Genomic DNA, 19,080 nt, shown 5'->3' with positions numbered 1-19,080 from the left:
CGAATAAGTGATCTGTCTGTAAATTAATTTCTTACGCTAATCCGGTTTTAAGATGGCAACTGGGAAAATAAAAAATGTTAATGTTTGATAGTTCAAAATCTTAAATCTCCAAAAGGTCTTCTCTAATTGCTTTGAAATTTTGACAAAAAGTTGCATTCCAATACTTGTGTGTGTGTTTTTATTTATTTATTTTAAGAAACATAAACAGTCTCAATTTTATTTGAATATACGGCGAAAGATGAAAAAGAAACAGACCAATTATAAATGTTTACAAATGGTTGAATTTGTAATATACAACTAAGTATTTAGTGAATGTAGACTAAAATATAAAAAGCGGAACTAAATATCAAGTTTAAAAGCCGAACTAGGTAACAAGAATAAAAAATTTAAAAATGGAAGTAGACCAAATGTAATAAAATATAATAAATGTATATAACACGCTCTACTGTTTCTATATCTGCATAGACAAGCTGAGCCACAGCAAAGCGTGGCGGGGTAAAGCCAGTATTATAATAAGTAAATATATCTTTTAGAGAGCATAGAGCAACCGCGAGCACAAAGGAACCGGCTCCATTTCTGTGTTTAATAACTGGAACCTTAGTGACAGGAAATTTCAGATATCCACCATCTCTAATAATGTAAGGATGTGAACTTGTTTACAGCTTGACTCACTTAGTTCTGAAGGCGGCCGAAAGAGGAACTACAATATTATTCTTTTCTCTATCTTAATTTTTTCTCCATAGACAAACTTCAAACTATTCAACCATAAATGAATTTATACTCAATCTGTCAAACAATCTGTTGTGTATTGTGTCCGCGGGAGTGTTTTTCAGTTTTTATCACGATTTTCGGTTAATTTTCACAAAACAACCTAATAAAATTAAACACGAAGGCAAATAACACGTCATCTGTATAAATGTTTGAATAAATTGTCCTGTTTGAGGCCTAGGAGTAGAAAGGTCTTAACTAAACAGCCGATATCAGATTTCTGTCAAATCCGTGTAGATATTTGATTCACAGTTTTGTTCAGTGATTAAAGAGGCATCAGTGTAAATAATATTAAAACAAATTTAAACAACATATCCATTAACAAATAATTGGATCTAGTCGTGTGTTTCAAAGCTGACTGCAGCTTAGTGATATTCAAAGTCAATAATTTATCATAATTTTAATATGATTTTCATCTGATTTGCACAAATCAAATCAAATTATAGCAAGTTTTAAACATGGAGGTAAATGGTACACCCGCAAATGAAGCGACAGAAGCGTTGCACAGGGATAAAGTGCGTACGGCCTATAACTCTGTCGCTGATATCAAAGAAGAAGAGTACTCTGGTATATGTTGTGGTTGTCTTTCTGAACATAACCTCAAAGATATGAACACAACATATTACTACCAGGGAAAGCCAGAAGTCTACAGCGAATTGATATCTTACTGCTTTTCCATACAGGTATGCTTTTATTGGGAAATGTACAAATTTTTTATTTTTTAATTGCCGAGATAAGGCGTTTATTGCAATAACATGATCAAAATTGCAAACATGAAAGTAACCCGCATCACTAGAAGATTTCTGTTCTGAGGCGGGTACATATATTTACTTACACATACACATACATTTATACAGATATATATATATATATATATATATATCAATATATACATGGAGCATTCCATATATAGTTACATAAAAACAGGAGTTTCGTAGGAACTTTAAATTTACAAAATGGTAGCGTCTAAATCTCATAATAATAACATATCAAAAAATAGTTTAAACAACAGGAAAATTCCTGTAATATTCAAAAATTTGTTAGTGAAAAAATAAGAAAATATACAGATCTAGGAAATGAAATAAAAAGAATTTGGCATTCTCAAACTATAAAAATATTACCATTTGTTATTTCGGCTACTGGCATTATACCTAGCTCTCTCATTCAAAATTTAGGCGTATTAGATCTATCAAAAAATTTATATATAAAGATGCAAAAGTCGGTCATTTTGAATACATGTAGGATAACGAAAGATTTTTTAAATATTTATGTTGACGGATCAGTAGGATTTATAGGCCCTGTTAGAAGTACTACCGAGCCGAACCCTCTGATATGAAAATATCTGGAGTCGGTGAATTATTTTCCCATTTGATCTCTGGTGAGTTGACGTGTTGTTCTTGTATTGTTTTGTATTTATTTTACTTATATAATGCACTTGCATAATGTTGATTGACTAGATGATCATTTGTGGAAAAGTGTGTGGAAGGGTTTAGTTTTTCCTATGGGGAAGATTTAACCCGGACATAAAATCGGAAGTTAGGTATTGATAAATTAGGCATGCGTAAAACATAAGCAGTTTTAATAAGAAAGAGTAAATCACTATAAATGTAAATAACACATGTATGTAAATAAGGAATGAGAATTAGACTAAGAAGGGATTGCTAGTAAAATACCCATATTTTATTTTAAAAACGCTTTGTAGTAGTTAGATAACAATGAGAAGCAAGTATTTCAGTTTCCGGAAATCTAAAATAATGCATTTTAATAGTTATTTCATTCAAATTAAAACCAATTGTTTGATTGGCGGCCATTATTATTGAAGTCAAAGTTTGGTGAATTTTTACTTAACACATTTCAGACGAGAAAGGTAGTTTTACCCGTTCGGTTGATTGACACTTAACACCGGGAAGGGTAGTTCTACCTTTTGCGCTGGCCTCATTTCAATGGCAATGGAATTATTCAATGTTTTTATATTAATATTATATACCAATCTCTTTCTAAAGATCTCAACTATATGTACATAATTATCAAATCGTAATGCAAGTCTTCTTTTTATATTTATCTTCGTGCCTTTCGTTTACATCGGTATTTCAACAAAAGGATAGTATATTATTATTGGTTATTGTAATAATTCAATGCCTGGAATGAGGGTTTTTATGACCGTGAAACGAACTATTTCCGTTCCGCCCCACTCAACTCCTATGTGCAAGCGAGTGAGAGATGTCGGGCGTATTTAAAGAAAGCAGGAATGGGCAAATACCGATAGGCGGACCGTCATAAACATATTACAAGGTTAATTGAGTTGCATTTCGAAAAATATTTTTATTTTCCTTTAGTACTTTTATAGCAGGGTATGCTGAGTTACTGCGTAGAAATTTTTATTAACCCTAGATAACTAAACTGTTTTCATTGTTTCATTGTAACTACACTTTCGTGGAGTGGACTACGCAATAAAACACTAGAAATAAATCATTTAATTAAGATAGGAACTTGTTACATGGCACAAAAGTAAGGTTTATAATGAACAAATTAATATCAGTCTACACAGTGACCACACATGTCAACATTATGTGGACCACAAATAGCCTTTCTAGATCTGGTGCAACAGTGTTTGGTCATCCTTGGATGGACACAGGTAGCTAATTTTACACACGTTTGACGTAGATGGAACCAGAGCTTCTATTGTAGAAGATTCGCCAACATTAACAATAAATATATGAATGTACCTTAAAAATATAAATTGTTGTTATAACTAAAGTTTCGTCCAGCGGACGACGAGATGGTCATAGGGCACGTCCTAGTATGCGTGTGGCCGTAATCGCGTCACATGCTGCACTGTTTACTCAAATTAGGAAGGTAATGAAAGAGTCAAGGTCGGGGAGCGGGGGAAAGTAGGTGATTTCGAATTTCGCCGAGTAGCGCGTCGTCGCCTCGACGAGCGATTAGTTATCTAGGGTTAAAATATTTTCGGAGATATAGCGATTAAAACTAATTAAAGAAATTTGCGCGGGACCTTTATTTCCGCCCTTAGACAGCGCAAAAAAATACCTGCCAGAAATGTGTTAAGTAAAAATTTACTCAAAGTTTTAAGGTTAGTTTTTTTTCTTCTCTTATTTTAACCAAAATATGAACCTATGACCCTATAGGTTCTTAGTTTAACTAAAAAAAAAAAACTATTTTAATATTATTATGTTAAAACTTGGCGTGAAGAAAAGTCATCAAATTATCAGTTTTTTTTACTGATAATTTGATGAATTAAAGTATAAAGTAACTCTTCGTGTCTGTCTGTTTGTGCGCAACTTCTAAACTAAGCAACAGATTTTGATATGGTTTTCACTATCATTTAGAGAATTTCTTCCGGAAGGTTTATATATATAATACATGCATATTGTATTTGTAGAAAGTAGAGAAAAGTCAATGTTTTGTAATCAAGTTGTAAAAAATATGTACATTGCTAACCCCGGCTAAACCTTATGAGATATATCAAAACAATTTATAAAATTTATTTATAAAATTTATAAGATTTATAAAATCACTCAGCACACAAGATGCTATTGCTAACGTAACTTCATACATTTACGAATCTTTAGATAAAGGTAAAAAATGTGCAGGTATATTTATTGATCTTAGGAAAGCTTTTGATAGCATATCGCATAAGATTCTACTAAAAAAATTGAATAATATAGGCATAAAAGACAACGCGATTAAATGGATTTCAAACTACGTAAAAAATCGACCACAAGTCTTAAAAATAAATAATGTTAATAGCGATAAAGAACATTCTGACTTGGGAATCCCGCAAGGTACAGTGCTTGGACCAATTCTTTTCACCATATATGTTAACGACATTTTCTTTTAACCACTACATGGCCAAATTACTTCGTATGCCGACGACACAATTCTAATAATAAGCGAAAAAACTTGGGAAAACGTAATACTTAAAGCGACTGAAGACATAAATACTCTTAAGAATTTCTTCGACATTAATTTGCTATCACTAAATAGCGATAAAACATATGTAATTCCATTTGCAATACACACAAAAGACATCCCTAAAAATTTTAACATTATCATTCATGACAATTCCAAAATACATAATAAAAATTACTGTCTCCAAAACTGCACAATACTAAAAAACACAAACACAATCAAATATCTAGGAGTAATTATCGATAAAAATTTGAATTGGAAGGAACAAATATGTCAAATTGTAAAAAAAATCAGAAAACTGATATATGTATTTTTAAGAATCAGAATTTTTTTGTCTTTAAAAAACCTATATTTAATATATTATGCCTTAGTCCAATCAACTCTACAATATGGTATTATTAGTTGGGGATCCACATACAAAACTAACCTTACTCCAATAGAAGTGGTACAAAGGTTAATAATTAAAATAATATTAAGAAAACCTTCCGATTACCCAACGGATCGATTATTCGAAGAATTTCAAGTGCCTTCATTTAAAGATCTTTATACTAAAAATGCATTAATTCAAATCATAAAAGAAAAAGACAAGTATCAATTTCTAACTGAAAACCGTACTCGACTTAAATATATTTTTCCATGCCCAATATTAAACACTTCCTTTGCACAAAATTATCACAGTTACCGGGCGCACACTGCGCACGGGGAAACACTGCACTGTTACTGTGTTTATTTTTATTTTTTATAGTGAATACCTCACAAGAGTCCCAACTGCTCCCGTCTGGAGCCAGTGAGACTATGGCATCCCCAATTGGGGGATGTTGTGAGGCTGAAGGTAAGTGGGGAAGGGAAAGAGGAAGGTGGGGAAGTACCGACACTGTAGTGTACTGACATTTCAGGGTGAATTAAGGGGAGGTGAAGGGAAAGTGAAGAGAATGTAAAGATATTTGAATTTTAAGTGATGGGGAAGTGAAGAGTTAGTGAAGGATAAGCGAAGGGGTAGTGATGGGTAAGCAAAGGGTTAGTCAAGAGTAAGTGAAAGGTACGAAAAGAATAAGTGAAGGGAAAGCGAAAAGTAGATGAAGGAAATGTTATTAAGTGAATGTGTAGTGAAGGGTAACTGAAGGGTTGATTCATCACAGGTTAAAATTAAGTGAATGGTAAGTGAAGGGTAAGTGGATGGTATGTAAAGGGTAAGTAAATGGTGCATGAAAGAGAAGTGAAGGATAAGCTACGGTTATGTCAAGAGTAAGTGAATGGTAAGTGAAGGGTAGGCGAAGAATAAGTGAAGGGGAAGCAAAGAGTAAGTGAATGGTAAGTGAAGGGTAAGTGGATGGTATGTAAAGGGTAAGTAAATGGTGCATGAAAGAGAAGTGAAGGATAAGCTACGGTTATGTCAAGAGTAAGTGAATGGTGAGTGAAGGGTAGGCGAAGAATAAGTGAAGGGGAAGCAAAGAGTAAGTGAATGGTAAGTGAAGGGTGCATGAAGGAGAAGGTTATGTCAAGAGTAGGTGAATGGTAAGTGAAAGATAGGCAAGAATAATTGATGGGAAAGTGAAGGAAGGTGATTTATTATGCTGATTATTCAAGATAAATATAGGAAAATAATTTTTCCATGATACCCTTAAGTATATATTGCCACGTAAATAATTTTAACTTATTCGCATATATTATTTTATAAATTGTAATAGAATATTCAATAGAAGTGGTACAAAGGTTAATAATTAAATTAATATTAAGAAAACCTTCCGATTACCCAACGGATCGATTATTCGAAGAATTTCAAGTGCCTTCATTTAAAGATCTTTATACTAAAAATGCATTAATTCAAATCATAAAAGAAAAAGACAAGTATCAATTTCTAACTGAAAACCGTACTCGACTTAAATATATTTTTCCATGCCCAATATTAAACACTTCCTTTGCACAAAATTATTACACTTCACTTCAAATAAGTTTAAAATCATTTTATTTTTAATTACTTACTTATTGTAATAAAACAATGTACACTCCTCTTCCAGCCACAAGCTAATGCTTCTATGGAAGAGGGGTCTTGAAATATTTGATCATATATTGTAACAAATAAACAAAAATGTACTTATATAATAAATAATAATAAATAATAATAACAATATACTACGGAATTGTAAATATTAAAAAGGTTTACAAAGAAGTCAGCGATGGCATTTGTCTATCTCCTAAGGAAAACCCCGAGTAACGCAGGGTACACGTCAGCTAGTACTAAAATAAAGTCGCTATCCGCGTCTGTCTGTTTGTGCGCTTAGTTCTTTTAAGCTACGCAACGGGTTTTGATAGGATTTTCCCCATCATTTATAGAATTTCTTCCGGAAGGTTTATATATATAATACTTGCATATTATATTTATAGAAAGTAGAGAAAAGTCTCGGAGCAACGCTGAGTACACATCAGCTAGTAGCTACTAAAAAGCATTATTTTCCATTTGCGGAAACTGAAATACTTACTTCTCATTGTTCTTTAACTACTATAAAGTGTTTTTTTTTTTTAAATTTTCATATTAGCTTGATTAAGCTTCTATAATTTATAATTCAATAATTTAGGAACATTTATTATCTTATATAAAACCCTTGTCAGATGCCAACTTGAGTATAACTCTACATTATGGTCTCCATTTTTCAATATTCATTCAGATAACATTGAAAAGATTCAACGGAAGTTTCTAAGGTTTATAAACTATAAATTGCATATTCCTATACAAAACATAAATTCCAATTACCTCTTGGATAAAATGTCTCTAATGAAACTTTCAGAATGAAGAATAAGCACAGATTTAATACTGTTACAAAGAATACTACATTTTAAAATTGACTGTCCCGAATTACTTCAATGTATCAATATCCATGTTCTTTTTACTTCAATAACACTAGGACACTAGCTTACCAAAATTCTCCGATTCCGAGACTTCACAGTCTTTCTGTTCTGGGTGATATATTTCATTTGAAAACTAATCAGTATAAATGTTGTATATTCTATCACTTTTATTCTTCTAGACACAAATAGACCTATGTACCCATATAACTTCTCCGCTTCTACTATTTTGTTTTGTTGAATCTTTTAAATTCAATTATATGCGTGAGGATTCATTTTTGCCATTATGTTTACATTCTTCTTTATTGTATTAATTTTTAAGTGTTTACTCTGATACAAAATGCTTGTATTTTTTTGTTAAGAAAAGTCCACTAGGGCGTGTAATAAATAAATAAATAATGAGAGTAAATGAATAACGAACAATGCCAATGTCTGCGAGTTTGTTATATTATAGAAGCTTAATCAAGCTTCTCGCAGACGCAAATGTGGATGGTAGCAGAAGTCAGGGACTCCCGAGGAAGACATGGCACGATCGAGTGAATCAGATACTCGAGTCGGGCCATGTCAAGAATCAGAATAATAGAATAGAAATAGGAATTTGTGCCAAGACTGAGTTGTTTGGCGGTCTGTCCTCTCTGCCTACTCCTGCAGGGAAATGGCATAATGGTTAGTTAGTTAACCAAGCTAATGACAGCTCAAAGTAAATTCATTAAAATCACTTACATACTCATGTGGGTGGCTATCGTACACACGTGGGTGCCTATCACACATACGTGGGTGGCTATCATACACACGTGGGTGGCTATCATACTCACGTGGGTGCCTATCACACATACGTGGGTGGCTATCATACACACGTGGGTGGCTATCACACATACGTGGGTGGCTATCATACTCATGTGGGTGGCTATCATACACACGCGGGTGGCTATCGCTCGAGTGGATAATGACGTCAGAATAATTAAAATATTGTCTTAAATTCAAAACAATTTACTATGCACTATGTCAATCTTTAATCGAGTACAGTATCATAGCCTGGGGAGGAGAAAACGCTGCCGCCATTGATCCAATTTGTAAAGCTCGGAAACTAATTGTAAAGATTGTTCTAAAACTACCGATCACAAGCAGTATGGTTAAAATCTTTATGAGAATCTGTGTTTTGGAAATTGGCCAACTTTATGCCAAAAACATACTATCATATGTAAACTGGTCGCGATACTAGAACCAAAGATCGTAATCTGTTACTTATCTCCTTCGCTAAAACAAATTTTGGCCATCAGACAGAAGTCAATTTACTTTAAGTATGAATCAGATACACGCCTTGGATGATCAACCAAGACAGATCTAATATCAAAGATTTTATTAAAATGAATTTATAAGTATGCATTCCCAATGGTACGATACTGATTGTTTTTTAACTTAAACATAATATTGTATTGTTATTTGTATTAAAACAGTAAGCGTACGTTTCTTTCTCCTGCGTCAAATCAAATCTAAATCTGGTAAACTCTTACGTTGTACACGACTCGACTATTGCAATGGCATATATACAAGAAAACAACCTTGGTGTTCCGCAAGGGTCGGTATTAGGTCCAATTCTATTCAGTATTTACATAAATGATATAATTAAAGCCATAAAACATTGCAAAACTATAGGATGTCCCAATGTTCTCTTAAACATATTTCTGAATCGAAAGATCTTTGACCCACACTTAACATTTCACATTCATATTGAAAATATATGACGCAGGGCTTTAAGAATGCTTGATTTGTGCTATGTAACTCCAGGCATTTCTGCAGCTCTGCCGTGGTTCGCTTGCTATATTTTAGCCTAGTACGTAGTATTTTGGAAAGTGGCTTAATAATATGGGGACCCGGGGATGTTACGTACACTTCAATGGTGAAGAAAGTACAAAAGAAGTTTCTAAGTTATCTTTATCTTAGAGACTTCGGGTACTATCCCTGGTTATACCCATAAGCCTTCCGTTCCGGAATGCTGGGTATCGATAGTCTTGTCAACAGGCGGAAAGCTGCGTTGCTGATGATGGCCTATAACTTGTTGAACGGTCACATCAACAATCCAGAAATTTTGAAAGAAATTTTATTTTACGTCCCTGATAATTTAAGCGCAAGAGCGCGTAGGCAAAAGCCATTAATTCTTCCGAGATGTAGGACTAACTTACCATTAGCAATGCCTCTCGGAAGAATGATAGGCCTTCTAAACTCACTAGCCTCTGACATCGACATTTTCCACCTGAGCATTAATAAATTTAAATCGCTAATTAGGCAATTATGATTGTGTATTTGTATAATGTATCTTTGTTTTTGGAATTTTTTATTCTGTAAATATGCATTTAAAATATAAATAAATAAATAAAAATTAGAAAATTTGCAGACGATACCTTGATCTATATATCAAGTGAAGAGTACATAGATGCAATCAACAAATTAAATGAAGACCAAAAAAAATGGCTGAAATTAAATAAATTAAAATTAAATGTAAACAAAACAAAATATATGGAAATAGGCAACAAAACGCATAACACAGACTTAAAATTGACAATTAATGATAAAAAAATTGAAAAAGTATATGAAATTAAATACCTAGGTGTAATACTCGATTCAAAACTCACTTTCACAGCAAATTTTGAATATGTGCTAAAGAAGGTATCAAAAAAAGTAAATTTTCTTAGAAGATTAAGAAATAAACTAAATGAAAACACTACAAAGCTCATTTATAAAACTATAGTTGTTGCACATTTAGATTATTGCTCTACTATGTTATATTTGGCCAATGAAGGAAATTTGAACAAACTAGTTCGCTGTCCTAGTTCTTGTATGTTCAAAAGAAAATTAAAATGAGTATTAATAAATTATATTAGTGCATTAAAACTTATTTTTATTCAAGAAATACAACAAAAGAGCCAGGACATGGAAATGTGCAAAAAGTCGACTGTTCTCATAGTCTGATTGAAAGACATCTACGACACATATTTAGTCCGTTATCACTGCTGAGATCTCTGATGAAAACGAAGTCCAAATATTACAATTTTGAATTCATTCAATTAAAAGTTTCTGATTTTGTTTTTTTTTTTAGACACATAAAAAAACAATAAACATATTCTTATGTAGGAACTACAATAAAACCAACTAGGCAAATGACTAACAACAATAAATGTAATGTTAAATAGCGCACACCCATAACCCAAATCGCGGGATATTATAATTTTAGGATTTTAAGAGCTGAAAGTATTTAAAAAAATAATATTTTAGTCACAATAATCAACATAAATAATAAACTCACGGCAAATAAGACCTTCCGAAAAAAAAAAATCTTTCTAAAGTAAGTAAACTTTAAAAATTACATTTATCAAATGTAGGTAACGAAACAATAAAAATAAAACAAATTTTCAACTGAAAATTGAACTTCAATAGTTTTACGCATCACTCGGGATTTTTTTTATGAAATACCGCACACAGTCTCAACTGCTCCCAACCATCTGGAGCCAGTGAGACTATGGAATCCCCAATTGGGGTATATTAGTATATTGTGAGGCTGAAGGTAGTGTGGAGGGGAAGGAGATGGAGAGGAGAAATAGAGGAAGGAGGATGAAGGAGAAGAGAGATGGTATGTGAGTATCTATTCAGATCTGATCACCAAACACGGCTAAAGCCATTTCAATTCTTATTTATTTTTTTTTTTTGGTGGTCTTTACACCATATCTTCCTCTCTGGAACATGCCGCAAATAGACTATATGTTATTTTAAATGAATAGTTTGAGAAAATAACATAAATGAGTCAAATAAAATTTACTTGCGCACGCCGGGATTTGAATCCGCGATCTTCGGATTTCTAGTCAAGAGTACCCCTAGACCACGGAGGCCGTAATACGTACGATGTAAGAATATTTCACATCACGCATGCACCGACAGCCGATAGTAGTATATTAGCGGTAGGTACCTTTGTACTTGTGCATTGCTTTCAAACTTCCAAAATATTGGATGATTTATATAGAGCAGTTTTTGTGAAAAATCAATTCAAGGACTCTGTTTGTATATTTTAAAGTAATACTCTAAGTCAACTACTAACTAAGATAAAAGTAAACTATTTGAAATCTGAAAATCACCCTATATATGCAATTTACCACTAATTGGCTAATTGAACAAAAAATACCTCAAACTTATGGGAGCCGAATTGTTCAATCTCCAGACGATATGTTCAATATCCAAAATAATCATTCATCATTTTCAAGCCATGTTCAACGTCCACCTTTAAAGTCATAATATGGGCATATTAAAGCGTCAATCTTCGAAAAATGATCTTTAATAATTTCCTGTTACACATATGTATTAAACGAAATGACCAAAATCGAGAATTTTTTAGAATTTGCCTGTAAAAACAAAAAAAAAACGTCTCCTGTAAAATTTGCTAAATGGTCTATTGAACATACAAGAACTAAGGCAGCGAGTTGTTATGTAGTTTGCTATGAGATGTTTACTGGGAAAAGGAAAATACGCAAGCATTAATCAAATGAGAGAGCAGCTAAATTGGATTCCAATAAAAAAGAGACAGTTATTTAATGTGTTAATTTTTGTGCATAAAGTCATGAACAACCAAATTCCCAAATATTTTAAGGATGAAATTGTTTTTAATAGAGATGTTCATAATTACGAAACCAGAAATGTAAATAGAATAAGAGACACATATGAAGAAATCAAAATCACAGAACTGCCTATTGAAATACTATCTCACAAATGAAAGAATATCTTTTTTTTTTTTTTTTTTTTTTTTAAAGAAAGACAAACATTCCCGGGTTACGAATAACCCAACAATGTTTGAAAATCTCCTACTACCACCACAGAAAGCCGAAAATGCTGCTTGTGTTGTGATGGAGGACTTAGCCAGCCGAGGAATCGAACACGCGACGCTCGGGTGAGACCCAAGCGCTATGCCCACTCAACCACTGACCGGTCTATCTTTGTTTTAAACCACTTAATTAAATTTATATACGTCGACCGGTTTCGGTTGAACTCAACCTTCATCAGGACAGTACAAATATAAACTAAAATATAATACAGAGGAAGATTATTAACCCATTGGCCTCCGAATTGTTTTGTACCGAAGTTTTAAATCTGCAGTGGTGTACTAAATCTTACATAACTTTTAAACTAAACATGCAAACGAAACAATTTTTTTAAATTTACTCGTTCATTGAATTAAGGTATGCAAAAAATATATGCAGTTTTTAAAAAAATAATAATAATATGATTAAACGAGGATATAAAAATATTTTTTTTATAAAAACCATTTTTTTTTCTTTTTTTTATAATTGGATTAAAAAAAGTTTTACATTAATCATACTTATGACCATAATATATTTTATTTCAATTTGGGCTGATGTTAGCCGCCCACCACGCATTTTACGAACAAGCTTGTCAATTCCCGAACCACACGCTATTTAAAAAAAAATTCAATGACGCTGAAATATAACAAAATTTCAATCGTAAATATCAGGAAAAAACTGTACCAACGGAGTCCTGCCAATTACTACGAAATGAATACTTAATTATCTACAGAGCGATTGGCATTTAAAATTTTAAACACAGATGTCAATAATGTATCCCTTTTTCGTTTTTAAGCCGACGACACCAGACCCGCCGGGACGGCGTCGTTTGAGGCCAATGGGTTAAGTAAACAATAAAGAAAGAAAAAGTATATAAATGTGAAGGAGAGAGCATCAGAGCAGCGGGGTAGGTAGTGTGGTTGGGGAGGGGTGGGAATTACCCAGGGAGAAAAGAAACATCTTTAAAATAGGGCTTTTAGTTATCCTTCGATAATGAAATATTATCTTGTTAATATTCAAATGTTGTATAAACTAACTCAATAAATAATAAAAGTCTGCCTAAAATATACACTGACAGACTTCAGTCAGTTTTCAATGCTGCAGCAATACTGATAACTGGTGTTCCCAAATATTCCCACATCTCACAACATCTACGGAACCTTCATTGGCTTAAGTGCCCTGAGAGAATCCAATTCAAGCTCTGCTGGGTGGTTTTTAAAGCCGTACATGACGCCACCCTACTTGTCGGAACTGTGCATTATAAACGATATTAATGTTAGGCAAGCAACTCTTCCATCAGCATCTTCAACAGCCATAGGTAGACTCTCAGTACCTATGCGCAATCACAATACTTTTTATATAACTACTATTTACTATAACTACAAAATGTCTTATTCATCTCTTCAGCACATTGTTATTTCGAGAGATTTGGGAATCGCATTTGATACGCACCTAACATTTTACGTCCACATAGAAACGATATGCAATAAAGCTTTAAGAATGCTAGGATTTGTGCTAAGCAACTCCAGACATGTTTGCAGCTCGGCCGCGATTCGTGTGCTATACTATAGTTTAGTACGTAGCATTTTGGAAAGTGGTTCTGTTATATGGGGACTAGGGAATGCAATCCCGCAAGAAAATGTCAATCCAGGTATTTGCGGGACTGAATATTCTTAGTCCCGCTGGATCCAGGTATTTGCGGGATCCTAATCAATAGACTTAGATATCTAATCAATAGTATAATAAAGACCTAATACCTCGATCTACCAACCTTGTTTTTAGAGTTTTAAATTTATAACTATAATAAAACAAGTTCTTTAGGACATTTTAAATGATTTATTAATAGGTATACCTTTAGTTAGACATAGGTAAAGTTTAAGTCAAATAGGCAAAGAATAAGATAAAAAATAAATTTACATAACATACCCGCCTCGGAACAGACTTTGTCTAGTGAGGTGGGTAAAAAAAATCTATGTACACAAATGAAAATAAAATAAACGCCCGGATTGCCGGCACTGAAACTGAAATTGATCTGAAACTTAAATTTAAATAATAACGTTCACACGATAAACAATATTCTTGTACAATGAGCATCATAAGTTTAATTAAACATTATTTTGGAAATAGCTTCGTAAAAAAGTTTAAGTATTAATGTGTGTAATCTGATAAACGGCTTCTGATATTGGACACAAGGTAGCCAGCGGCTGAAAAATCTCGTTCAGCTTCCACGCTGGTTGGCACAATAGTCATTAGCGCATTGTAAGTGCATTGAAGGTATGTGCCTCTTAATCCACCGGACTCGAAGTAATTCAGAGTAAGTGAGGGTAAATCTGTAGTTGCTCTCTTTCAGCTTTAAAAGACCTTGAATAACCATCATTTTTAGTGTCTTGCCGTAATTCATAACCATTAATTTGATAAAATTAGGCGATGTTGGTAAGTTAAAACCCCCGGCTTTAAAAAGATCTCGCAAATCCGACGAGGTACAGAAAACTCAGAATGGTAAACCATCTTTAGACACCATTCGTGATACCCTCTTTTCGACGATATTGTTTTCGCTTGAAAAATGGTCAGTGATTTTATTTGTTGATGGTTGAGGTTCACAATGAGCCGATGTGGAAGAACTGGACGTCGATGCAGTTTTAGAAGCTTCTCTGTAATCCCGCCAGTCCAGCGGGATCCCGCAAAATTTTCGACCGAGATTAATCCCGCAAAATTTCTGCGGGATCCCGGTATTTCGGGATCCCGGTATACCGGGATTGCATTCCCTAGTTATGTATAACTGTAAATGTACATTTAAAATAAAATAAATACCTTTTTTGGAGACCGAGCTTTTGCAGTATAGGCCCAACAGCTTGGAACAAACTCCCTTCATATTTGCGAAAGATCGACAGCTCATCTGAGTTCAGAGCAAAACTAAAGACTCACCTTTTCAACTTGTCGTATTCAGAATAATGACCGTATTTTTTTATTTCTCAGTAGTATTTCAAAAGTAATTTGTTAGTCTAAGTGGTAGGAATAAATTAAATGCATAAATTAAGTTGTTAAGCTCCCTTGAGGTGATTCTCTCACGAAAACGGCGCTATACAATCATTATTATCATTTTTATTTTATTTTTTATTTTATTTTATTTTATTTTTTCATTTTTTTATTATTATTTTTTTATTAATACCCCAAACTAGGCAGATGCCCGTATTATGGTGGTAATAAATAAGAAAATATAAAAAAAGAAATCATAAGAAAGTATAAAAAACATTATGTTACAAACTACTGTAAACTGATATAAACTGAGCCTGCTCTCAATCCATGAGATGGAATTAATAAAGACAAATAAATAAATAAAATAAACATTATTATTACATACTAGTGGATGCCGCAATGCTTCGCTATTGCTAATGTCTTTCACCATATACTAATTTACAGCACAATATTACTGTTAAAAAAGTAGATTACATCGACTTTAATTCATTATTAATTGAGATTATTAAGTATATTGCGTTAAGTATTCCTCGAGCGTCGCCGACTTATTTTACCATTCTCTAAACACTCCTGGAACTAATAAAAACAAACGTTGAAATTTTCAGCGATATCGGTCGTCTACTTTCGAGTTTTGCGAGCGTAAACATACGCGGGATGAATTTTTAAATATTAAGATTTCTGTCATTTGCTGTCAGATGTCACCTCATGTCTTTTCTTACCTTCCAGGTGGGCGAGGAACTGGATACTCCGGAGAAGTTGTACTTCATCTGCGAGCGATGCATCAGAAGATTGAGGGAAGCCGCCAACTTCCGAACTCAGATAGAAGTCAATCGGGAGACATTCAAAAATATTCTCAGTGAGTTTCCTAACTAGTTCATCAGTCAATTATCACTTTATTTATTTAAATTAACTAAGTGTAAAGTCATGGGTGTTTCTTGGAGAGGGTACGAAAACCGCCCGTCCGTCTCAGTTGCAGCTGGACGACTGCGTGACGACTATATGTACTGCTCGCTGCTCTGGAAGATCTCGAGCGTTCGATGTACTATGAATAATACTGTAGTAGTGTACCGCCACATATTTATAAAAAATATCAATATAAAAAATCTTGATGTATTAACCATTTAAGAGTTTAGTTACGCAGGTTGAAGTAGATATTTTAAACATAATTGAAAATATGAAAGGAGAGTCGTCTCCAGGTTATGACAATATAACAGTACAAATTTTAAAATCTATCAAAAACCATGTGATAAAACCATTAACTCACCTAATTAATATATGTCTCAAATATGGAATATTTCCTTCTAATTATAAGAAAATAATTATTTCACATATATTTAAAAGTGGAAATAGCCAAAATGTAACAAATTATCGACCAATTTTCCTCATTTCAAATATAGGCAAAATATTTGAAAAAATTGTAAAATCTCAACTAATGGAATTTGTTGAAAACAACAAAATACTTCACAACAACCAATCAACCAACCAACTGATTCCGAAAGGCGCGAGGCACACAAGATGCAATTGCAAATCTTACATCACGCATATACGAAAGCCTAGACATGAGCAAAAAATGTGCTGGTATTTTCATAGATCTGAGAAAAGCTTTCGACAGTATATCCCACACAAAACTCATGGAAAAATTAGATAATCTGAACATTAAAAAGAATGTAGCTAATTGGATAAAAAGCTACCTAAATAATCCCCCTCAATATGTCAAAATAAACAATGTATATGGCAATGAAGATACATCTAATTATGGAATCCCACAAGGTACGGTACTGGGTCCAATATTATTCATCTTATATGTAAACGGGATATTTTCTCAAACACTTCACGGTAATATAACCTCTTATGCTGACGATACAGTCATCATTGAAATTGACAATACATGGGAATTAGTAAAACTAAAAGCAACAGAAGCATAACACTATTAAATACTGGTTTTACATAAACTTACTATCTCTAAATAGCGAAAAAACTCACATTATACCATTTGCAATAAAATCAAATGACGTTCCACAAAATTTTGACATAATTATACATGACAATTTAAAAAAACATAATAAAAAAAACTGTTCTACATTGAAAATTTCAAATAAAATTAAATACTTAGGAATAATAATAGACAAAAACCTAAACTGGAAAGATCAAATCAACCAAACCGTCAACAAAATAAGAAAATTAATTTATATATTTTTGAAAATTCGAAATTTTCTCTCATTGGAAATTCTAACATCTGTCTACCACGCTTTGGTACAATCAAATCTCCAATACGCTGTAATCAGCTGGGGAGCTACATACAAAGCAAATCTACTCCCTGTTGAAATTGTACAACGTCTAATTATAAAAATAATATTGAAAAAACCAAGAGATTATCCAACACACCTAATTTTTGAAGAATTTGAAGTATAAAAATTTAATGATCTTTTCCAAAAAACCATAATTACTCAAATAATAAAAGAAAAACAAAATCACAGCTTTTTAACTGAAAGTCGTACTCGTCAAAAACATATATTTCCAACACAAAAATGTAACGCCACTTTTGCTCAACATCATTACATATATCTAGGGAAAAAATACTTCAACAGCCTACCCGAAAATATCAGAACAATAGAAAACGATAAACACCTACTAAAAGCAATTAAAGAGAAGTTCAATGTAAAAATACCAAAATGATGAAACTATCATTTTAATTTTTTTTTTAGTAATATTGAAAAAACCATCCAAATTTTCTACTGAGATTCTCTTTTCAATATTCAATGTACCCACAATAGACAATATATATAAAAAATATTCAATTCTACAAATTTATAAAGAAATACAGTTAAATAACTTACAAATCAATTCATCAGCAAGATATCAAAAAACTATCAAAATCCCAAAACTTAATACAAAGCACACACAAAATACCTATCTCTATCTAGGTATAACATATTTTAACATCCTTCCATTATATCTAAAAAATATTGAAGATATTCAGGAATTTAAAATAAAATTAAAAAATTACCTAAAACTACTATAAAAGTCCATATCTTACTCTTATTATTATTTCCTTCAAATCTTGAAACTGTATTATTGATAAATGTTGCCTATTTCTTACTTATCCCTTTGGTTTTGCAAATATTATTATGTACTTACTAACATGATTCCATATAATTGAGTTAGGATTCACTCACCAAACACAAGAGCCTCGTCTCTTTATGGTGAGGAAAAGGTATTATTATTTACCTTTATAACACTGTATAATATGTATAAATTGTATATTTATTGTAAAAAACATACAAATATTAAATAAAAAATAAAAAAAAATTAATTATAAATTTTAATATTCATAATTACAAACACTAAGGACGGGTTGTTTCGGAGAATTTGAACAATTCATCAAATTTCAACGTTCATTTTCGGGTTCTGTGAATGTTCTATTCAAGTTCTGTTATTATATCATCAAAGGCTGGTTGCTTGACAAAACTGAAATAAAAACAGAACATGAAAAAATCATTCACAGAACTTGAAAATGAACGTTAAAATTTGAACAATTCATCAAATTTCAACGTTCATTTACGGGTTCTGTGAAAGTCCTATTCAAATTATGTTATTATATCATTATAGGCTAGTTGCTTGACAGAACTGAAATAAAAACAGAACTTAAAAATATCTTTCACAGAACTTGAAAATGAACTTTGAAATTTGAAGAATTGTTCAAGTTCTCTGAAACAAC

The 19,080-nt window shown here is 32.5% G+C and overlaps 1 protein-coding gene across 2 annotated transcripts in view; it reads left to right on the top strand.

The window, feature by feature from the left end:
- The first annotated feature begins 797 nt into the window (after positions 1–797).
- Positions 798–19,080, top strand: part of LOC149414181 (uncharacterized) — a 37,578-nt gene continuing 19,295 nt past the window's right edge. For both annotated transcript variants that reach the window (XM_089644061.1, XM_089644063.1), the window contains exons 1-2: positions 798–1,451; positions 16,089–16,218. In XM_089644061.1, coding sequence (XP_089500187.1) covers positions 1,227–1,451; positions 16,089–16,218 — 355 coding nt within the window. In that variant the 5' untranslated portion in view covers positions 798–1,226. The remainder of the gene's footprint in view (positions 1,452–16,088; positions 16,219–19,080) is intronic.

This window comes from Hesperophylax consimilis, chromosome 20 (assembly GCF_061612785.1).
Source record: "Hesperophylax consimilis isolate HC1 chromosome 20, BYU_Hcon_1.0, whole genome shotgun sequence".
NCBI lineage: Eukaryota > Metazoa > Arthropoda > Insecta > Trichoptera > Limnephilidae > Hesperophylax > Hesperophylax consimilis.
Note: the sequence above shows the minus strand (reverse complement) of the source record. Positions and strands in the feature narration are given on the sequence as shown.